We start from the raw sequence: 18,058 nt of genomic DNA, 5'->3' as shown, positions 1-18,058 counted from the left end.
AACACCCTATGAAATATTTTTATTTTATAATGAGCGAAATGCTTTTTAAAATAAGGTGGTTATGCTGTAGACATATACAGCTCCTAAACCAAGATGTGTTGCTGCACCTGAAAAGATAACTAATCTTCAATGAGGGAACGGGGGAGGATGCATGGCTCTCATTGGTCATTTCTGCACTTGTGATCTCCTTCACGTTCAGGATACATTCCCTTTGGGTTGGATTTCCAGTTATGCACACATTTCCCCCTCTTCAGAACTCATCACATTTCAGATCAGACTCTCCATGCAGTTTCTGAAATAAGTTAAAGTGCAACTTTTTATCTCACTCCTCAGGGAGAGTGAAGGGAATCCGTGTGCATACAACTATCTTCAGGTTTTGCCACTCCTCCCTGCCTTCTCCCACCTGCCAAGCAACAGTTTTGTCCACTCCTCTGGCAGGCATTTCAGGAGGAATAGTGGGGCTTCTTTATTTTTTTATTTAAGCCCCCTCCCAATGACAGCAAGCAACCTCCCCCACTGGAGGTTGCAGAAACAACAAAAGTGCAGGGAGGGGGCGGGCAAAATCGCAGCTCAGCTCGGCAGGAATGCTGTGTAAATGAAAAAAGTGGGGAAACCCCCATTATGGAGCCTTGGGGTAAGTTCTGCATACATAAAGGGCCACTGCTTTTCAACAGCTGCTTCTGCGGTCCTTTTGATGTTGTTGTTGACTTTTTCAGCTATCCTTCAAACCACTGTGACATATATCCCCACAGACTGGGCAAAAAGTAGCTTCTTGCTCAATCTTGCTGGAGAAAAAAAATCAGGAGGTGGGGCAGACCTCAGAGCAATACTCTGAAAGTTTCAATGAGAACTGAGGTCTCTCTAACTAGACAGCAAAAATTAAGGTCCAACATGTACTAAAATAGCATATGGTGTATCTTTTTGCAGTTTTCTCTCAAGGATTGGGAAAAGTTGCAAATTTGCTTGTAGAAAACTAAGGCATACATAATTTTTAAATTCCTTAAACATGTCAAGCATTGCAATTTTATATGCTACGGAATTAATGATGCATTTTTTCCTTGTTAAATGAGGAAAGGCGGCATTGCACAGCCCTGCTGAAGTTTCAGCAGGGTCAGTATTTAGAAGGGAGGAAGGCTCTGCGGAGGAAAGCAATGGCAGGCCGCCTCTGCTTCTTACTTGCCTTGAAACCCCCTGCTAGGTTTGCCAGACGTCAGATGTGACTTGATGGCATTATATAGATAGATAAACCTTTATTAGGCATAGAGATGGCATTATATTCCCACACATATTGTTAAAGCAGTAAAATTGGTTTAGGTTTGATAGGATAGTAAGTATTGCATAAATTCCAATTTTCCCCAAACTTTGGTTTTTTTCCCCTAAAGTTTCAAAATTTCTGGAAATGTTTCCTTTCTTAATCAAGAGGGAAAGAAGATTTCTTCAAAAAATGGAATTTTTATTCCATCTTTCTTTTATTGAGCTCCTCCAAAAAACATGCACTTTCAGGGCAACACCCCTCTCCAGTAATTTGTCCCAAGCAGATGATAAACAGAGGAACACTGCTTGTTAAAATGGAATTCCCATTTATCTGAAATTGCTATTAGGTACTGACAGGTGAGCTCTCCAAGAATTTGTTTAACTGCTTTAAAATCGCATCTGAGCAAGTGAACCTCACTACAGGTTATGGCAATAAGTTAAATGAAAGCTAGAATACATTATATGGGTTTTTATTACATTCACTTTTGTAGAAAAACTCAATTTATTTTAAACCTTGTGTAAAAGATTTATAGTATCAAGTTTCTAATTAAAAGATGCATAATTTAAAAATATCAAAAATTACACATCTCATTGTGCACCGAGGTGACTATTTTTTCCTCAATTATACAAATTCAGTCTACCTATACACATTAATTTTTTCTTTTAAACTGCAGTTACAAAAGTACAACAGTTAAATCACCTTAACATCATATGCATGCAAACTGTTTAATACTTAAAATTTTGTCCATGAATATAGATAAGTTTAAAATAGCAGCTTTCGTGTTCCTGTACAACTATACTCTGTTCCTATTTTCAAAAGCTGAATATATAACATCTGAAACTCAATACTCTGTAAAAATAAATCTTTAGCTGTAAATGGCACTATCAAAATCATATTGTTCCACAGGCAGTTATTTACATGCTTTTAAAACAATTACATTCATTTTAGAAAATGAAAACCAGAGTATTTACACTGTACATTTCATCTATATTTTTTTGCCTCAACATGAAAAACAACCACATGGCTGAGATTAATAGCAGTGATAAGCATTGCTGCAGCCTGAGTGCTGACTGAAGAATAATCCACTACTGGGCTTAACTAATCAAGAGCTATATTATTTAAATGTCATAATTCCCAGATGGAGCATGATTTACAACAAGTAGGATTAACGGTAAAGTACGCTGCACCTCTTGCCTCTATAATTTGGGCAACCAAGATGATGGACTGGATCTGTTAACCAGCCTTCCTCAGAAGTTAGCGGGCTGTTCTTGTCACCATATATACAAACAAACGAAATCAGTATTATACAAACAAAATCTGAATATTACTTGGAATACTATACAAAGTTGTTTTTACTGTAAGAAAGCAGTAAAACCATTTAAATACAGAAAATTCAAATTTTCTTTAAAAAAACAAATGGCGTTACTGCACAGTTCTGAATAAGACTGCCACATTATCAAGAGACAGGAATTTTAAGAACTTTAAAGGCACAATAAGAGGAGAATGAGTGCTACATCTGCTGTACTTGTCAATTCTTATTCTAAACCAAAGCCCTCTGCATTTGAAATTCCAATGGTTAATTTTTCCTTCAGTTCCTTTTTGGTCTTGTAAGGAGGCAGGCAGAGCTGATTGAAGCAAGTGTGAGCAACAGGTAACCTAGAAACATCGCAAGAGAGGATATATAGTGTTACTAAGAAATAATCCAGTGTAAGAAATAATCCATCAATAGTTCACAATTATTTCAAAATTAAACTACTGCTCCAATCCCCAGTTTTATATGTGCTGTGATACTTACATTTTCATGGGCCTTAGGACACCATTCCAATGGAAGGAACAATGGGAGGTGGCAGGTGGGAGAGCGAGACAGTGGCAGTGGGTGAGAGAGCAAAGTGGCGGGTGGGAGAGCGAGGCAGCAAGTGGGAGAGAGAGGGGGAGGTGAGTGACAGAGTGAGGTGGCAGTGGGGGGCAAGAGAGTGAAGCAACAGGAAAGCAAGGCAGTGGGTTAGAGAGCAAGGCAACGGTGGGCAGGTGAACAAGCCAGCAGACGAGCTAACTGGCGGGAAAGTGAGGCAGGGAGGGGCAGCTGGTCAAATGTGCCCCCACGTGACTTGGGTGAGTGGTGCCTGGGTCACGAGACCCCCTGCCACCCCAAGATACACCTGGAAAGCCTGTCACTTGACCAAAGAAGGAAAAGTGGAGTTTGGGAACAGAGTGAGCCCAAGTGAAAGCTGAGCTCAGTCTGGCAGCGTTCAATGTTCAACTGTGCGCTCCACCCTCGAACTCCAAGTGGAATTTGGGGCCAGTTCGCTGCTAGGAGGCTGTGAGATGTGAGCTGGCACCTCCTTCTAAGGGTGGACCCCAGGTCACATGCCCTGCCTTGCTCCACCATAGATATACCTCTTCTTCCAATTTATTTATTCATAAATATTTATACTCTGCCTTACACTAGCATCTCTAGGCTGCTTACACAGATTAAAAACAATAACAGACAGAATTAAGCATAAACAATTAAAACAGCATTATATAACAATTAAAACAGCATTAAAATAATCCCATCCCCACTCCCCCACCACCCAAAACAGCAGCTGTAGAGGAGGTTTCCAGGAAGCCTAGCTGAATCCCTGTACTTCCCACCAGATTTCACATTTTTCTGCAAACCTGGGGCATTCTTCAGGTTTGTTGAAAGATCTTGCTTGTTCACTACTCCAGTCACTGGATTTAAGTATCCTGAGATTTGGCAGACCACAATTAATACGTATATTGAAAAATGGGTGGCCTGTGAAAATTGTGGTTTGATCTCAGTTTGAGGATTTAGGTATCCATAGATGGGGGGGGGGGGACTTCACACATTGCTATTAGATATATAGATGATGATATGCACAGTAAGTACATTTAATAACATGAAATATGTTTCAGTTAGTAACTAATTAAATCAATTGTGAAATGTCTGTAGCTTTTAAAAAATTGTAAGTGAAATGTTTTTGCAGTTTTAGAGAAGTCAAATAATAAGGTGAAAGGAAACCAAATCATTTACCAGTTTGTGGATGCTTCACTCTTCGAAATCTTGAAATTCAAGTCAGCCATTCCTCCCACTGGCACCCTATCACTTCCTGTAGCAAAATGAAGGAGCTTTTTTTGAAGCTCAAGTGGGAATTCAAGGACCACCTCCCAGAAGTTTCTATAAAATGTACAAAATAAATTTTAGTTCTTTTTTACAATCATCTCCTACTGCAATTCTATACCTATTACCATTAAGAGTCAAGAGGAGGAAAAAAAATGTACCGGATAGTAACATCAGTCTTCTGATAGCCATCGTACTGGGTGTGTTTCTGGAGGGCATGCATATCCAGTTCTGGACTTCCACAAACTAGAATTTCAACCTCTTCAGGGCGAAGCAGCTGCCAAATCATTAAATTTGATAATTAGATCACACAAACCAGTTAAGCAAGAAATTAAGCAAGAAATTAAGCTAATATATTTCTGATTTGTATACATGTCCAGATTGGCTGTACTGCTGGTCAAGCTGCGAATATATAACAGAGAAAATCTGTAAAAGGGGAGGGGGAAAATACACCCAGATTGCAAATATATAATAAACAAACAAAAAAAAGTGTTCTGAATGCAATCTACATCTAAATCACTCTAGTTTGTCCAACCATTCCCTCCACAGGCAACAGAAGCAAAGAGGCAAACTACATATTGCCAGAATCAGCAGAACCAACTATGTACTTTTTGGGCTGAAAAGGCACCCAGGATTGGAGTCTACAGAGCAAACATCCTGGAGCAACCTTCAGCAAATGGTGTCAGGGAGAATCTCTTCAGCTGCACACAAAATGTTGGGTGCAAGCTGAGGGTGAAACTGACCAGAGAGCAAACAGTCCGGTGGGAAAAATAAGATGACTCCTGAGCTCTGCATTCCACACAGCCAGGCAAGAGATGTCTTGCAGGTGGCTTAGGAGAAAAAGATGTGCTTTGAAGTGTTCTCCAAAAAAGACACCTTGAGGCTTCTTGAGGACGTCTTGGGAAGAAAGCTGTGTGGAGTGCCTTCCCAGGATGCCTTTTTTAACATTCTGAGGATACCTTATTTAAGCTGTGAGGAATGGACCATACAGTCCACCCTTCAAAACATCCATTTTGTCCTTCACAGGGAAACTGATCTCTGTAGTCTAGAGATTAACTGTAATACTGGGAGATCTCCAGGCCCCAGCTGGAGGTTAGCAACCATACTTGGCCCCTAATGTAGATGTGTGTTAAACCAGCTCAACATTTTATATATGCACAATCCCCAGCATATGTTCTATTTACTTCAAATGTTATTGTTGAACAAACATCAAGAATGTCTTTACAATTTTTATCCTTACCATCAATGCATATGAAGCACAGACACTGTGAAATCCACAATAAAATGCAGCAAACTGTTTGTAGATTGATTTGTTGAGAAGGAAGTCTACGTAAAGCTGCACATACTCTAAAAAAAGAAAACAATTTGTTTTCTATTTTGCTATGTGTTGCTGTTTATTGCACTGTTTCCTGAACTAGACAAGCTCCCAATGATACTTTTATAATACAGCTAAATAAAACTTAACATTTCAATTGGAAAAAAAAATCTGAAAACCTGCAGTTCTAATTGTGCATTCAGTTTACCTTTTCTATTTTGATTTGTAACTGGGATCTTATCCCCACCAGGTTTTAGATTGTAACACTTGATGACTCCAAATTCTTCTTGAAAAACCTGAGGAAAGACAAGAACAACACTGGCTATTTGAAATATTTAAAAAATGGCAATAAGTTATTGATTGCTTGCAGAAGCAGATCCTCCCCCCGCCCCCCACCTTTCCTCCAGCAGCCATAGAAGCATTTTTCAGGGAGTGAAAATTCCATTGTTATGTGTGGATGGCCATATAATTTCCACTAACATGTTCAAATATTTATGTCTAATTTCCACTAACATGTTCAAATATTTCTGTCAGATCTGACTTGGTCCTCAGGTTTGTCCTCCCACAAGGTTCATCCCCATTCATTGTGAAAAAGATAGACACAGGCCACCAATTCATTTGTGGTTTCAGGTTGGGAGTGTTCTTTCCACTCCACTTTAAATTCTGCAGCACTGCACATACATTTATTCTTATGATATTTGTATCCTTCCTCCTTTAAAAAATGACTATTTTTAAAAATGTCAGTCAACTAATCAAGGAAGGACAGGTTAGGTAGGTTAATGAAATTACTAGTTACAGCTAACTGTTATCATTTGTAACTGACTACTTCTTCAGTGAAGAAGAAGCAGATCCCCCTGAGCTTGATTTCGAAAAGGAGATAGCATGTCTGAACAAAGTGTATTTACATGAGTTCACTTTAAAATTATGTATGTCTTTATACATTGCATGAAAGCAAGGGAATAGTCCTAAACAAATATACACAGAAGTAAGTCCTATTTTATGTAGTGGAATTACTCTCAGGAAAGTGTTCTTAGGATTGCAACTTAAGTGTCAAAAGATCTGCACACAGATCATTTCTGTTCTGAGATGAGGACATTAATATACAGCAGGCAATGGAGTGTTCCATCTGGAATTCCAGAAGAAAAAAAAAGATTGAAACTAAGGCTGTGCTAGAAGCAGGCTGTGATAAGCCTGGATGGTCAGGATTAGAACCTGAGAAATCTGTTCTGAAGATTAGAACAAAGATGAGAAGCAGAGAAGCTGAGATGAGTAGCTATAGTCTATATTGAGCACAGTGTTACAACTCTTAGGGAACAGTAATGAAGAATCTATTCAAAGATAATAGCAGACTGATAGCCACAGCTCTAGTTTCAGCGACAGCATAGCAAGAATTCCGCAGAGATGTCTAGCTTCTGTTGTACTCATTCACAATGGAACTATGGAAAGATGTATCCCCTACCATGAAGAGGAAAAGAGAAAGATAGAAGCCAACAAAGATTCTAGAACAATATTCACAGAAACATAAATTTTCTAATATCCCATAGGCAGATATGATGTCTTCTCCACAAACTGAAGACTACAATTTTCCCTTTCCCATGGCAGGGATGTAGCCTACTGAATACAGTCTAAGGCAGAGGCGTAGCTCCAAGGGGACGGGGTGGGGGTTGCGCAACGCACTGGGCGTGCACCCCTATGGGGTGTGGCAAGGATGTTCTGGGGTGGGGGCGTTCTGGGGCAGGATGGGTGTGGAGGACGCACCAGTGCACCAGGCGCTTTCCCCTTTTGCTATGCCTCTGGTCTAAGGAGTAGGGGGGAAAATGCTGAATGATATACAACTGACTGGTGTTTTAGACTGTGTCAGAGATGTATTCCCCCACCCCCCAAATTCTTACATTCAGCGTTAGTTTAACGTAATTGACTATATACTTAATTTTAGCTTTGTTCAGACAGGATATATGAAATATATCGAATAAGAGCAATACATTATGTTTTACAATAGATATATTTCCATTATACCTGGAAGGTTGAATAAAAATCTTCTTCAACATTCCCTTCATATGACAGTAGCTCCTTTAGTCCATGAGCCAGCTCCTGTAAGTAGAAAAAGACACACAATACATAACTCATAGAACATACTTCTTTTCACACAGTTCTTGAAGAACAAGGTGCAGGAGATCAACTATAAGGCATGAGTCTGCATGACATAAATTATTACTTAAAAGGGTTTTTCGTGCTCATACTTACCGGCATAACCTGGCACAGGTCATCTATTGTAACACTTCCAATTCCTACAGGTGCATTCTGATCACAGGGTACAATGGGAGGACTAAGCAGTTTTTTGTAGCAACATGGTGGAAATCGAATATCCAGTGTGATGCTGTTGTAGACTGCCAGTCCCATTAGCTGAATAGTCCATGTTAAGTTTAAAACCACACAGTCATCTATTGTGATATGCTAATATAGATTTAGCAATAGCTGACGAGTCTAATGGGGAAAAAATATAACCTCAGTTTTGGAAGGTGTATTTGAATGTAAGAACTACCTGTTCTCAGTGAATCAGGAGGTTTCATGTAAGAGAAGGTAAGGCAGCACTTGAGAGCCAGCAAATAATCCATTCTTGAATTATACATCAAATGAAATATGGACCTTACTTTTTATATAACTACTTGTACACTGATATTGACTTCATAACAATACAATGTTTCCGTGAAAGAGAAAAACCCACAAAAGAATACATAAAGTATAAATTATTCTTGAAAAGGTGTGTCAGCTGTGCATACAGCACCTTCTAGTGGGCAGTAAAGGATACAGCTCCAACCAATCGGAATTCAGAATAATTGTCACAGTTTAAGCTACTAAACCAATGGCAGTGGGAATCCTTATGATAAGTAAACATGCCTGTAGGAGACAGAAAACATTTTATATTAACTACTGTCTCAAATTCAGCTTGCCAAAAGTTAATAACATTTAAGCATGCTCATTCCAAGCTGACTTAAATAGGGCACAAATGAGGCAAAGAATAAGGACTTCTAAATATTTTTTTCCCAAATGAGAGTCTTCATGGACTAATTTCTATGTTATCTGAGCATTAGAAAATAAATTCCATTGAATAATTCATCTATCTCATAAGCCGATTTAGAAGTTGCTTTAATTTTAGATTGTGTCCTTCCCTTTCATTTCATTTTCAGAATCTTTCACTCCTATCATGATTGAAGTAAAATTGGAGACTGAGTAGAAAAATAAAGTGCTATAAATCCAATGATATCAGTAAAGTTATAATGAATGATTTTGCCTCATGGAGTTGGTGCAACAGGTATTCCTTTTACTTTTTAAAAATGCCACATTTATTTTTAGAATGCTTTCAGTTGAGATACTTGCCATAGTCTGGATGAAAAATCTGTCGAATTAGAAGCAGAAACCATTCTTTTGTGAGGCCACCCATGTCAAGACCAGCTTCTCCTACAAAAGTAACCTTTAATTTTTTTTTCAAATCTGCTCTCTTCCTTGTCAGCTGTTTAAAATAGAATATATAAATATACGAATAAGATTACAAACAAATCCATTTTCTTGAGCTTTCTTCTGAGCAAAATAATATTTCTAAAGTTTTTACTTAATACGAGATATTAATTTACAGTTCTTAACACAAATATTAATTAATTTAATCAACATGACTAAACAGAGATGGGTGGTTTTAGGGAAATCTTTTTCTAGGATGTGGGACTGCATTTTCTTCACACCTTGAACCAGAGGGAAAGACCCGAATGTCACTTACAGGAGCAATGCCTTAAAGTGCCGCATTCCCATACTGCTTCTCTTATTTATGTACATAAAACATCAGCCACCTTTCTTCCTTACAGAGCTCAAGATGGCTTACAACATAGATAAAATACATAACATGAAAAGCTCTGTAGGGTGTACCTTGCCTTACTCCCCAGTGGGGACCTAAAGCAGCTTACTTCATTCTTTCCCCCTCTATTGTACCCTTACACTAAGGACATCCAGCAAGCTTTCATGGCACAGGAGGATAAAAACCTGGACTTCCCAGTCTGATACTCCAACTACTATACTACATACTGATGTACAGAATACCTATAGTATGTCACAGGTTTGATTTCAAGTTTTTTTTACCAGCAAGCAAATGGTGTGGTGTGTTAACTCAGCTGTAGGCTTGTATGCCTGTGTAGATCCACCTGGATGCTACAAACAACTATTGTTATAGAGTACATTGAAGAGGGCACATTTTGGAAAAAAACGGCTTCATGTGCAAAGTATTTTCAGGGAACCAACCTGAATTTTTTTTAGGATTTCAGCAATATTTTCCAAAGTCTTCACAAAACATTTTACATACCTCATCCAAAGAATCACTAACTAGATGCATTCTTCTCACTTTCACATTTAAGAACAACATGTTCATATCAGGCCTCTGCCTCCGAGAGACTTTGTCCACCAGGCTTTGCTGTTCAGAATTCAGGAGAAAGAAAAATTAACATACAAAACCTCTGCCAGAAACTAAAGTATATCATTATTAAAAACCTTTGAGCTCCCACCAGACAAGAGTCCACAAGAACAGCATCTTAAATCCATACCACACAAACATAAATAAATGCCAGTTTAAGAGACCAGCATCTTCTGTAAGCTATAGGCATATTGTAGTTTTGATGACAAGAATGATGCAAATAACATAGAACAACTAGAGCTACACTGGCAGAAAACAAACTAATACTATACTCATAGTATTTGGTATCTTTCAGCAAATTATAAATATCTGAACCCCTTATGAATATCATTCCCTCACACCTGCCCCCTTGTGAGGCACTGCCATGGTTTGGTCATCTCTGGCAGTGCCCCCACTGGTTTCATCTTTGGGCGCTGCCAGCCCCTCCCAGCCTTAAGGCCGGCCTTAAGACCGGGTGCCACCAACATGGGTTGTCTGTTATTATTGGAATTGATACTGCATATTGAATTTAAATGTTTTTAGATGTTTTAAGTAGCTTATTGGTTTTTATTATATGTGAACCGCTTAGAGCCCTTTGGGGATGAGGCGGTCTACAAAATCTAATAAATAAAATAAATAAATAAACCTGGAGTCACAATACTTAGGATAACCACTAATGGAAGAAGGAGAGAGGGTGGGTGAAAAAAGAGTACACCTGCCTGTACAGGTAAAATTGCAATCCTGGCAATCATGACTTGCCATTGAGCCAGTCCACCCCTGGCATAAACGAGAAAGCAACTGATTAGATGTTTCAGGTAAATGCTTTCCATCTTCATTAATATCTATCTCAATTGTGTTGTGATGACTTAACTCTGGTGGAGATAAGGTCATTACATACTGCAGAAGTGAAAATATTTTAATTGCAAGGCCCTTCCTGTCCTGGAAACACTCTCCACCAATTAGACTCCTTACAGATTACCTATATTAGTAAAATTCTAAAACTCTGGCAAGTCCATCGAATTACAGGATACAAGGGAAGGTCCAGCAAACAAATAAGCAGCCCCTAAGTGCAGTCCAAAATACACAAAGCCTCTAAGATAGGTTTCTGTCAATGTCATTTGTAGATGAGGCAGTCCTTAAATGTCTGCTTTTTCTTTTAGGATCAACTTTCTGATGCTCAAATAAAGTACTCAACCAAATGCACAACACAATACAGAATATTTATTGTGCTGCAATTTTAGTAGTCTCTATAGGTTCATAAATAAGAGTACGTACCCGGGCAATATTTATCATTTGCTGTTCTGAGTCCCTTTGAATAATAACTTTTTTTGCTGCTATAGAAATAATGAATGGATACTGACAGAAGGAAAACCTAAATGACAAAGCAAATAAAAATATAATTACTTCCAAACTCATTCATTAAAATTCTTCACAGTGAATTAGTTGTGCAATAGCTAAAACTAGCTGCAGTGAGTGAGGCTAACCAAATTTGTAAAAACTGTGATTTCTTACAGTCACTTTCCTATTATGCACATTATACCAGTGACTACTGGTGCTAGGTCCCGACTGATGAAAAAGATGAATGCTGGAGGGTGGGGATTTTCAAGGCAGAAGTGGTAAATAGTATAAACCTGTAACTGTACCCCCTTCCCCACAACTCCTCTTTTCTCCTGTTTTGCCCACTCTCCAGTTGGGGTCACAGACAGGAAATCTACTGGTTGATATCCAAAAACCTGCTGGTTGAAAGCATGGGGAGGAAATATGGGGAAAGTAGCAGGTGGCTATCTTCCACAACAATAGCTATTTGAATGAAATCTCACATCCATGCTCCAATAGGAACCTAGAGCATGCACTGAGAACTAGGCTGAGACTCAAGTGGTGAGTAACCAGAGGGATAGAAAAGAAACATGTAATCATAGAGAGCATTGCATTGTGTGAATTTTGCACTGACAGATACTGAATATATAACTCAGTCAGAGACCTAAAGTTTATCCTCTTGCAGTGAAATAATTAGGTCTTAAGCTGGAACATGAGCAAGACCATTGTTTCCCCCTGAATCACACACTGCTCTTGTGTGGAAAACTCCTTTCCCATTGCCTATGTGGTTATCTTGTTCCTGCTGTACCCTCAGCAAATGATTGCTAAGCCATGTTAACTAACATAATGCCCTCAGTCACAAACAATGCACATGTCTTCCTTTCAATTATCTATAGCTACATGCCAATTTAACGTCATGGCCTCTTATATAATTAGCTGTGAACCCACTTTTAAGAGGGTTAGAATATTCTGTTTACAATGGCTGAATGAAGTGATTATCAAACAGGAACGGAAGCTAGCAATGCATACTTAATGCTATAACATTCCCCCAAATAGTTGTATAAATGGCCCAGTAATGAACAGTATCACAGTGTAATGGACCTATCCAAATAAAGAGAAAGTGACCTCTGCAGCTCCGGGAAACACTGCAAGAATGCAGATAAATATCATAAAGAAAGATTGAGAAATGTGAATGTACCAAGCTACCTAAAGCATATTGCCATGGAAACATGAAGGCAGAGTGCAAGTGCATGTTATCAGTATGCTGGGTGACCACATGGATGAAGGGAAAAACAGGGTATCCAGGGATTTCTAGATTTGTGAAACATGCAACGCTCCCCCTTCCCTCTGTCTTGTTGGTGGCATTTTCACACCCAAATGGTGTTTGCTGGAGGTTGTAAGAGTGATGATCCCTAAGTTCTCCTTCGCTACTGCACAGAGACCATGAGGTCTGAAGCAACACAGCCCACAGTGGAGGAGAGGAACGTGTGCCTGTTCAGAAGACCGTTCAATGAGCAACAATTACAGGTAAGTCTAATGATGTTTTCATTGTTGTGGTCTCTGTCTAGTCCCACATGGGAGATTAGCAAGCTCATTTACTAAAGGTTAGCAAAACAGTGAGTACAGTACTGCTTTCTCCATAGCTTTGCTCCTGGAATCTATGTCAATGGAGTAGTACTTGACTAAGGTTGAGGGTGTAGCTGTTTATGAGAGATACCTTTGCAAAGAATGCTGCAGATAATGCCTGGGCCCTGCTGAAGTGACCTTTCTTAGGAACTGGGCATTCTACTTGTGCGTCAGAGTATGCCAGCTTTATTGCTGAGACCACCAATCTGGATAATGGTAAGATGCTGCTTTCTTCTTTTTGGGATCACAGAAGCAAATAAACAAATTGTGTTACTTTCTAAAATTATGTATGATGTGTGATTCGAATAAAAAAGCTATGCCTTTCAAACGTTTCGTGAATGCAATGTTTGTTCTGCTGAGGAGGTCGGGGATTAAAAAAACACTGGTAGAGGGACATCTTGGGCCAGGTGGAAGCAGGAGACGACCTTTGGAAGAAACGTCAGACTGGGATGAAAGTCTACCTGGTCAGCATGAAAGGGTCACAGCTCAAGGCTTGAGACTGTTGTGGAATATAAGAAGGCATTTGCCAGCACTGAAGAAGAGATTCATCTCAATGAAGGCAATAAAGTAGGTGAAAAACCTCTTCAGTATCGAGGAGATGCGCGGACCTGAACAAATAAAAATTTCAGTGGTGATGCAGACTGTCAGTATCAAGGTGATGGAGAGTGCTGATTGTGAGGGGAAAGAGTCTGTTGTTGTCAGGCGGCTGACTCTTCCAGCATCGAGGAGGGGGAAAATGGCATTTCTGAGAGGGAGCCAAAGGGAGTATGTTTTGACTTCTCTGCATTCTTAGGAGGCAGTTCAGATGATGATCTATGAGCCAGTGAAGTCTTTTCGGCTGAAGTGGTGGTGGGGCAGAGACAACTAATGGCGCTCTGAATCCCTTTCTTTAGAAGGATTTGTATGTTACACTGGCTGAAGATCTGTATTTCAAAGCACATTCCCAGAGCTGCCTTTAAACACCCAGCCCTCTCCTTTCAGGCTTTTTGCGTCAGGGATTTACAGGCACTACGTGCTCCTGTGTTATGTGCCTTTCCCAAACAGAATATACAGGAATTGTGACCGTCATTCTGTGTCATCTTTTGTACTGCATTTGGTAAATTTTTTAAACAAAGCCATCTTTAACAGTGACGACGGTGAAATCCAGATGCCTCAGGTAAAGATTAACAGGAAAGTTTCAGAGGTTCCTTTCCTCATGGCAGAAGAGAAAACTGAGGAATGAGCACTCTCCCTGCTCCCTGCACTTACCTGTTTGCGGTGTGCGTGTGTGTGTGTGGAATGCCAGTGCAAGATGGAGGGAAGGAGATAGCACTGCACGTTTCACACGTTTTCTAGAAAGTTTTGGAAAGTCTTTCTTTGTTGCAGGCCTGCGCTTGTGCAGTTCTGTATATGATTGTTCATGACAATGAACAAGTGGCCTTCTGGTTTGTTCCTGCCACGAACCCTTGGTGCTAAGTAGCATCTTTTTACCTTCTCTGTGCACAGGTTCTCCCATTAAATAGCCCTAGTTTTTACAATTGGTTAGTCCACAAGTAGCTGGCAGGAATAGGGTGGTTTCTTTGGACAGGTAGGGTTAATTGGCAAACATCCTGAGACATCTGCATGATGGAGTGCATGCCCGGAACAGACCATCTTGTGGCTGGGTACGATGTGAAGGAGCACCCTTGGTGCTAAATAGCATCTTTTAAACCTGGTAGCGGCCTTGTGGCACATTATGGGAGAGAGATGAAGCTGGGCATCTCTCTGCACATATAGCTGTGCAGATGGTGACAAACAATGCTGACAGAAATGCTGGCCGAGTGTGGAGCTTGGGTGGAGCTATCCAGAAGGCAGGCCACGTAGATGCATAGTAGAGCTGACCCTCAAAACAATCCGCTTATTGAAATAAGCAGTGATGCAGATCAGTCATTTAAGTAAGCTGAATACAGTTAAACTAGTTGAACCCACACTTGGTGCCTTGTGTCTTCATTTGGAGTGATAACATTTCTCCAACTGTTACTTTTTCTTCTTACCTCTGAGAGTTTCCATAACATTGCCAATTGTGATATTCTTCCATGAGATCAATATGATCCAGCGTAGAATTATAGAAATCTGTATATGGAATAACAGGAGGATTTGCTAGGCTATTCGCAGCATCTGCAAAAATACATTTAAATAGTAAAGTTTCAGGAAAGGATCTTGAAACAAACTTGGTTTAGAGACAATCTAAACTGTGACTTGGTGGCAAAAAAGAAATAATTGTACTTTTCTTTATGAGATACATATTAGTAAGACTAAAAGACAACATTATACCTATATTAATTTCAAAGATAAAATCAAGACCAGTTGTTTTTAGACAATGCAAGGGACTCACTTCAGATGAAACAGACATTTACTATAGCTCACTACAGGCAGATACCTGCACATATATTGCAGCAGTGGCGCAGTGGTTAAGAGGAAGTGTACTGTAATCTGGAGGAACCGGGTTTGAATTCATAGTAGCCTGTGCACTCTCACACACACCAGCTGGGTGATCTTGGGCTAGTCACAGTTCTTCTGAGCTCTCTCAGCCCCACCTACCTCACAGAGTGTTTGCTGTGAGGGGGAAAGGGAAAGGAGTTTGCAAGCCCCTTTGAGTCTCCTTACAGGAGAGAAAAGGGGGATATAAATCCAACTCTTCTTCCTTGATACTCATCTTCGGTCAAAAAGCTAATGTACCAAATCATACCAGTTCCTCCATACGTCTGCCCTCTTAGCTTCTGTGACTGTAGAAAAACATACACTACTATATACTATAGAAAAAAGACCTCTAGATCTGGACACAGTCCTTTCCTTGAACACTTCACTACTTTTAGTTTGAAAAGCAGCTCCGTGAAAGGAGGTTTCCCACTGTCCTTTGGAGGACAGTTTCAAAGTCATCATAAATTTTTGACCTATTTGCCAAGGCCAGTTACAACATCCAGACTGAGGATTCTACAAGACCTCAATAAATGGGAAAGGAAACATAAGCCAATAGGCCTGGAGAACGATGGACTTTCTTTGGAATATGCCAGAACCAAAGTAATACTTCATGATGCTTTTTCTAGCAGTTGAATCTTTATGCTGCACAATCTCTCTTTGAATATGGAAATAAACTTGGAAAATGTCTAATAGATCTCATAGTTCAGTATAATGACTAAAATAAATAATAAATAACATGGCTGAGCAGCTCCAGAAATTCCTGGAAGATGCCTCTTGATACTTTTCAGCCAGGCTTCCAGCTATGGGATCAAGACTTTGTTAGTTGCCCTTACAGATGATCTTTGCTACCAGTTGGATTGAGATGGATATTACTGATAGCATATCAACTTGCTGATATTACTCAACTTGTCAGTGGCATACAACATGGTCAGTCACAATCTGTTGACCTCCTGCCTTACTGCCCTTGAAATCCAGGGGGTTGCTTTACAATGGCTCCCCTCCTTTCTCCAGGGACAGGGACACAAGGTGGCACCAGGGGAGAAGGCATTAATCAGGTACCCTCTTGAATGTCTGGTACTGCAGGGGCTGATCCTTTTCCCAGTGTTGTTTAGAGTCTGTATGTGCCCCATTTTCCAAGGAGCTTTGGACTGGGTTGTTCCCAATATGCAGATTATACCCAGCTCCATCTGTTGATAGACAACCAAACAGGACATGAGTCCAGACCTGGTTGGGTGTCTGGAGGCCATAGTGGCTTGAAGATTTCTCCCCTTGGCGGGTTCCTACCCCCCCTGCCTGCCAAGCCGTGCTGCCTCCTTCCACCTCATTGGCAGGTTCCTGCTCCCCCTGCCTGCTGAGCCATATTTAAATATGCACAAAACTATGGTTTTGACAAAAGTAGTGCTTAAAAATGAATGCTAATTCTCATTTTCATTCGGGACAGTTTTCTAATGCAGAAGCATACTATTTCCTTTTCTGCAGCACCACAACTGACTACACTGTAATCTTTCAGTGGAAAAGGTTATAACACCATTACTTCCATCAAGAGTTTTGGTGTTATGCTAGATGCCACCTTTTCTATGAAAAACCAGGTTTTCATCACTGTGCAGCAGTGTCCTACCATCTATGGTGAGTCTAACAACTAAACCCTTACCTATCTCATTCTGACCTCACCATCATGATCCAGGCAACAGCCACCTCCAGGTCTGATTGCTGAACTTGTTTTATGTGGGGCTGTCCTTGAGGCTGCTTTGGAAGTTTCAGCTGGTTCAAAATGCAGTTACCTATGTCCTTACGAGGACACCTTAGAGAGTACTTGTTACACCAGTACTCTGCCAGATGCATTGGCTCCAGATTGTCTTCCAAATCAAATTCAAGGTGTTGGAGCTAACCTTGAAAACCCTAAATAGTCAAAGGCCCTCATAATTTTGTGACTGCCCCTCCTATTATGTCCCCACAAGGACCTCCTGTTGGTCCCTGGCCCAAGGTCAGACTGGCTCTCCTCAATCAAGCCCAGGGCCTTCTTGGTCATGGCCCTGACTAATGGGACACTCTGCCTGTGGAGATCAGGCCCCTGCCAGATTTCTCCCAATTCTACAGGGCCTGTAAGATGGAGTTGTTCCACCACGTTTGAAGTTGAGGGCAACAATAGTTATCATCCATCTCCATTTACAACCTGGGACTGGCTGGCAACTGGTGCTACCACTGCAAGTACCGTTTCTTCCCCTTTTGTTCTCCTGCCTGTGATGGTTCTGGAGACTGCAGATACATTTAAAATAATTTTTAAAGCATTATATATGGTGAACAGGGCAATAAAATCAAGATGATTCCAACAGCTAAAACAGCATTGTAAGCAACATCCAGATAGTAATCTAAAAATTTTAACTGTGGAAAATCACCAGGACTAGATGGTCTGACAAATGAATTCTACATGACATGTTTAGAGTTAGAATTCACCCCATATTTAGAAAAATTATTAATCCAAAATAATAGATTATCCAATGTAGATATGGGTGCATATGCAATATTTGTTGGATTAATGAATAAGGAACA

The 18,058-nt window shown here is 40.1% G+C and overlaps 1 protein-coding gene across 2 annotated transcripts in view; it reads right to left on the bottom strand.

Moving 5' to 3' along the window:
* Positions 1 to 1,708: 1,708 nt before the first annotated feature.
* The window catches only part of HECTD2 (HECT domain E3 ubiquitin protein ligase 2), a 43,675-nt gene continuing 27,325 nt past the window's right edge, over positions 1,709 to 18,058 (bottom strand). The window contains exons 10-21 of one of the 2 annotated variants that reach the window (XM_048506049.1): positions 15,082 to 15,205; positions 11,402 to 11,498; positions 10,040 to 10,147; positions 9,070 to 9,202; positions 8,501 to 8,589; positions 7,936 to 8,094; positions 7,708 to 7,782; positions 5,900 to 5,987; positions 5,617 to 5,723; positions 4,538 to 4,653; positions 4,290 to 4,433; positions 1,709 to 2,911 (exon numbers count right to left, since the gene is read on the bottom strand). In XM_048506049.1, the coding sequence (XP_048362006.1) occupies positions 2,791 to 2,911; positions 4,290 to 4,433; positions 4,538 to 4,653; positions 5,617 to 5,723; positions 5,900 to 5,987; positions 7,708 to 7,782; positions 7,936 to 8,094; positions 8,501 to 8,589; positions 9,070 to 9,202; positions 10,040 to 10,147; positions 11,402 to 11,498; positions 15,082 to 15,205 (1,361 nt within the window). In that variant the 3' untranslated portion in view covers positions 1,709 to 2,790. Of the gene's footprint in view, positions 2,912 to 4,289; positions 4,434 to 4,537; positions 4,654 to 5,616; positions 5,724 to 5,899; positions 5,988 to 7,707; positions 7,783 to 7,935; positions 8,095 to 8,500; positions 8,590 to 9,069; positions 9,203 to 10,039; positions 10,148 to 11,401; positions 11,499 to 15,081; positions 15,206 to 18,058 lie in introns of those variants that run through there. The other variant, XR_007245282.1, reaches the window with a different exon arrangement.

Source organism: Sphaerodactylus townsendi, linkage group LG08 (genome assembly GCF_021028975.2).
Source record: "Sphaerodactylus townsendi isolate TG3544 linkage group LG08, MPM_Stown_v2.3, whole genome shotgun sequence".
NCBI lineage: Eukaryota > Metazoa > Chordata > Lepidosauria > Squamata > Sphaerodactylidae > Sphaerodactylus > Sphaerodactylus townsendi.
The sequence above is the reverse complement of the archived record's forward strand: the minus strand, read 5'-3'. Positions and strand labels throughout refer to the sequence as shown.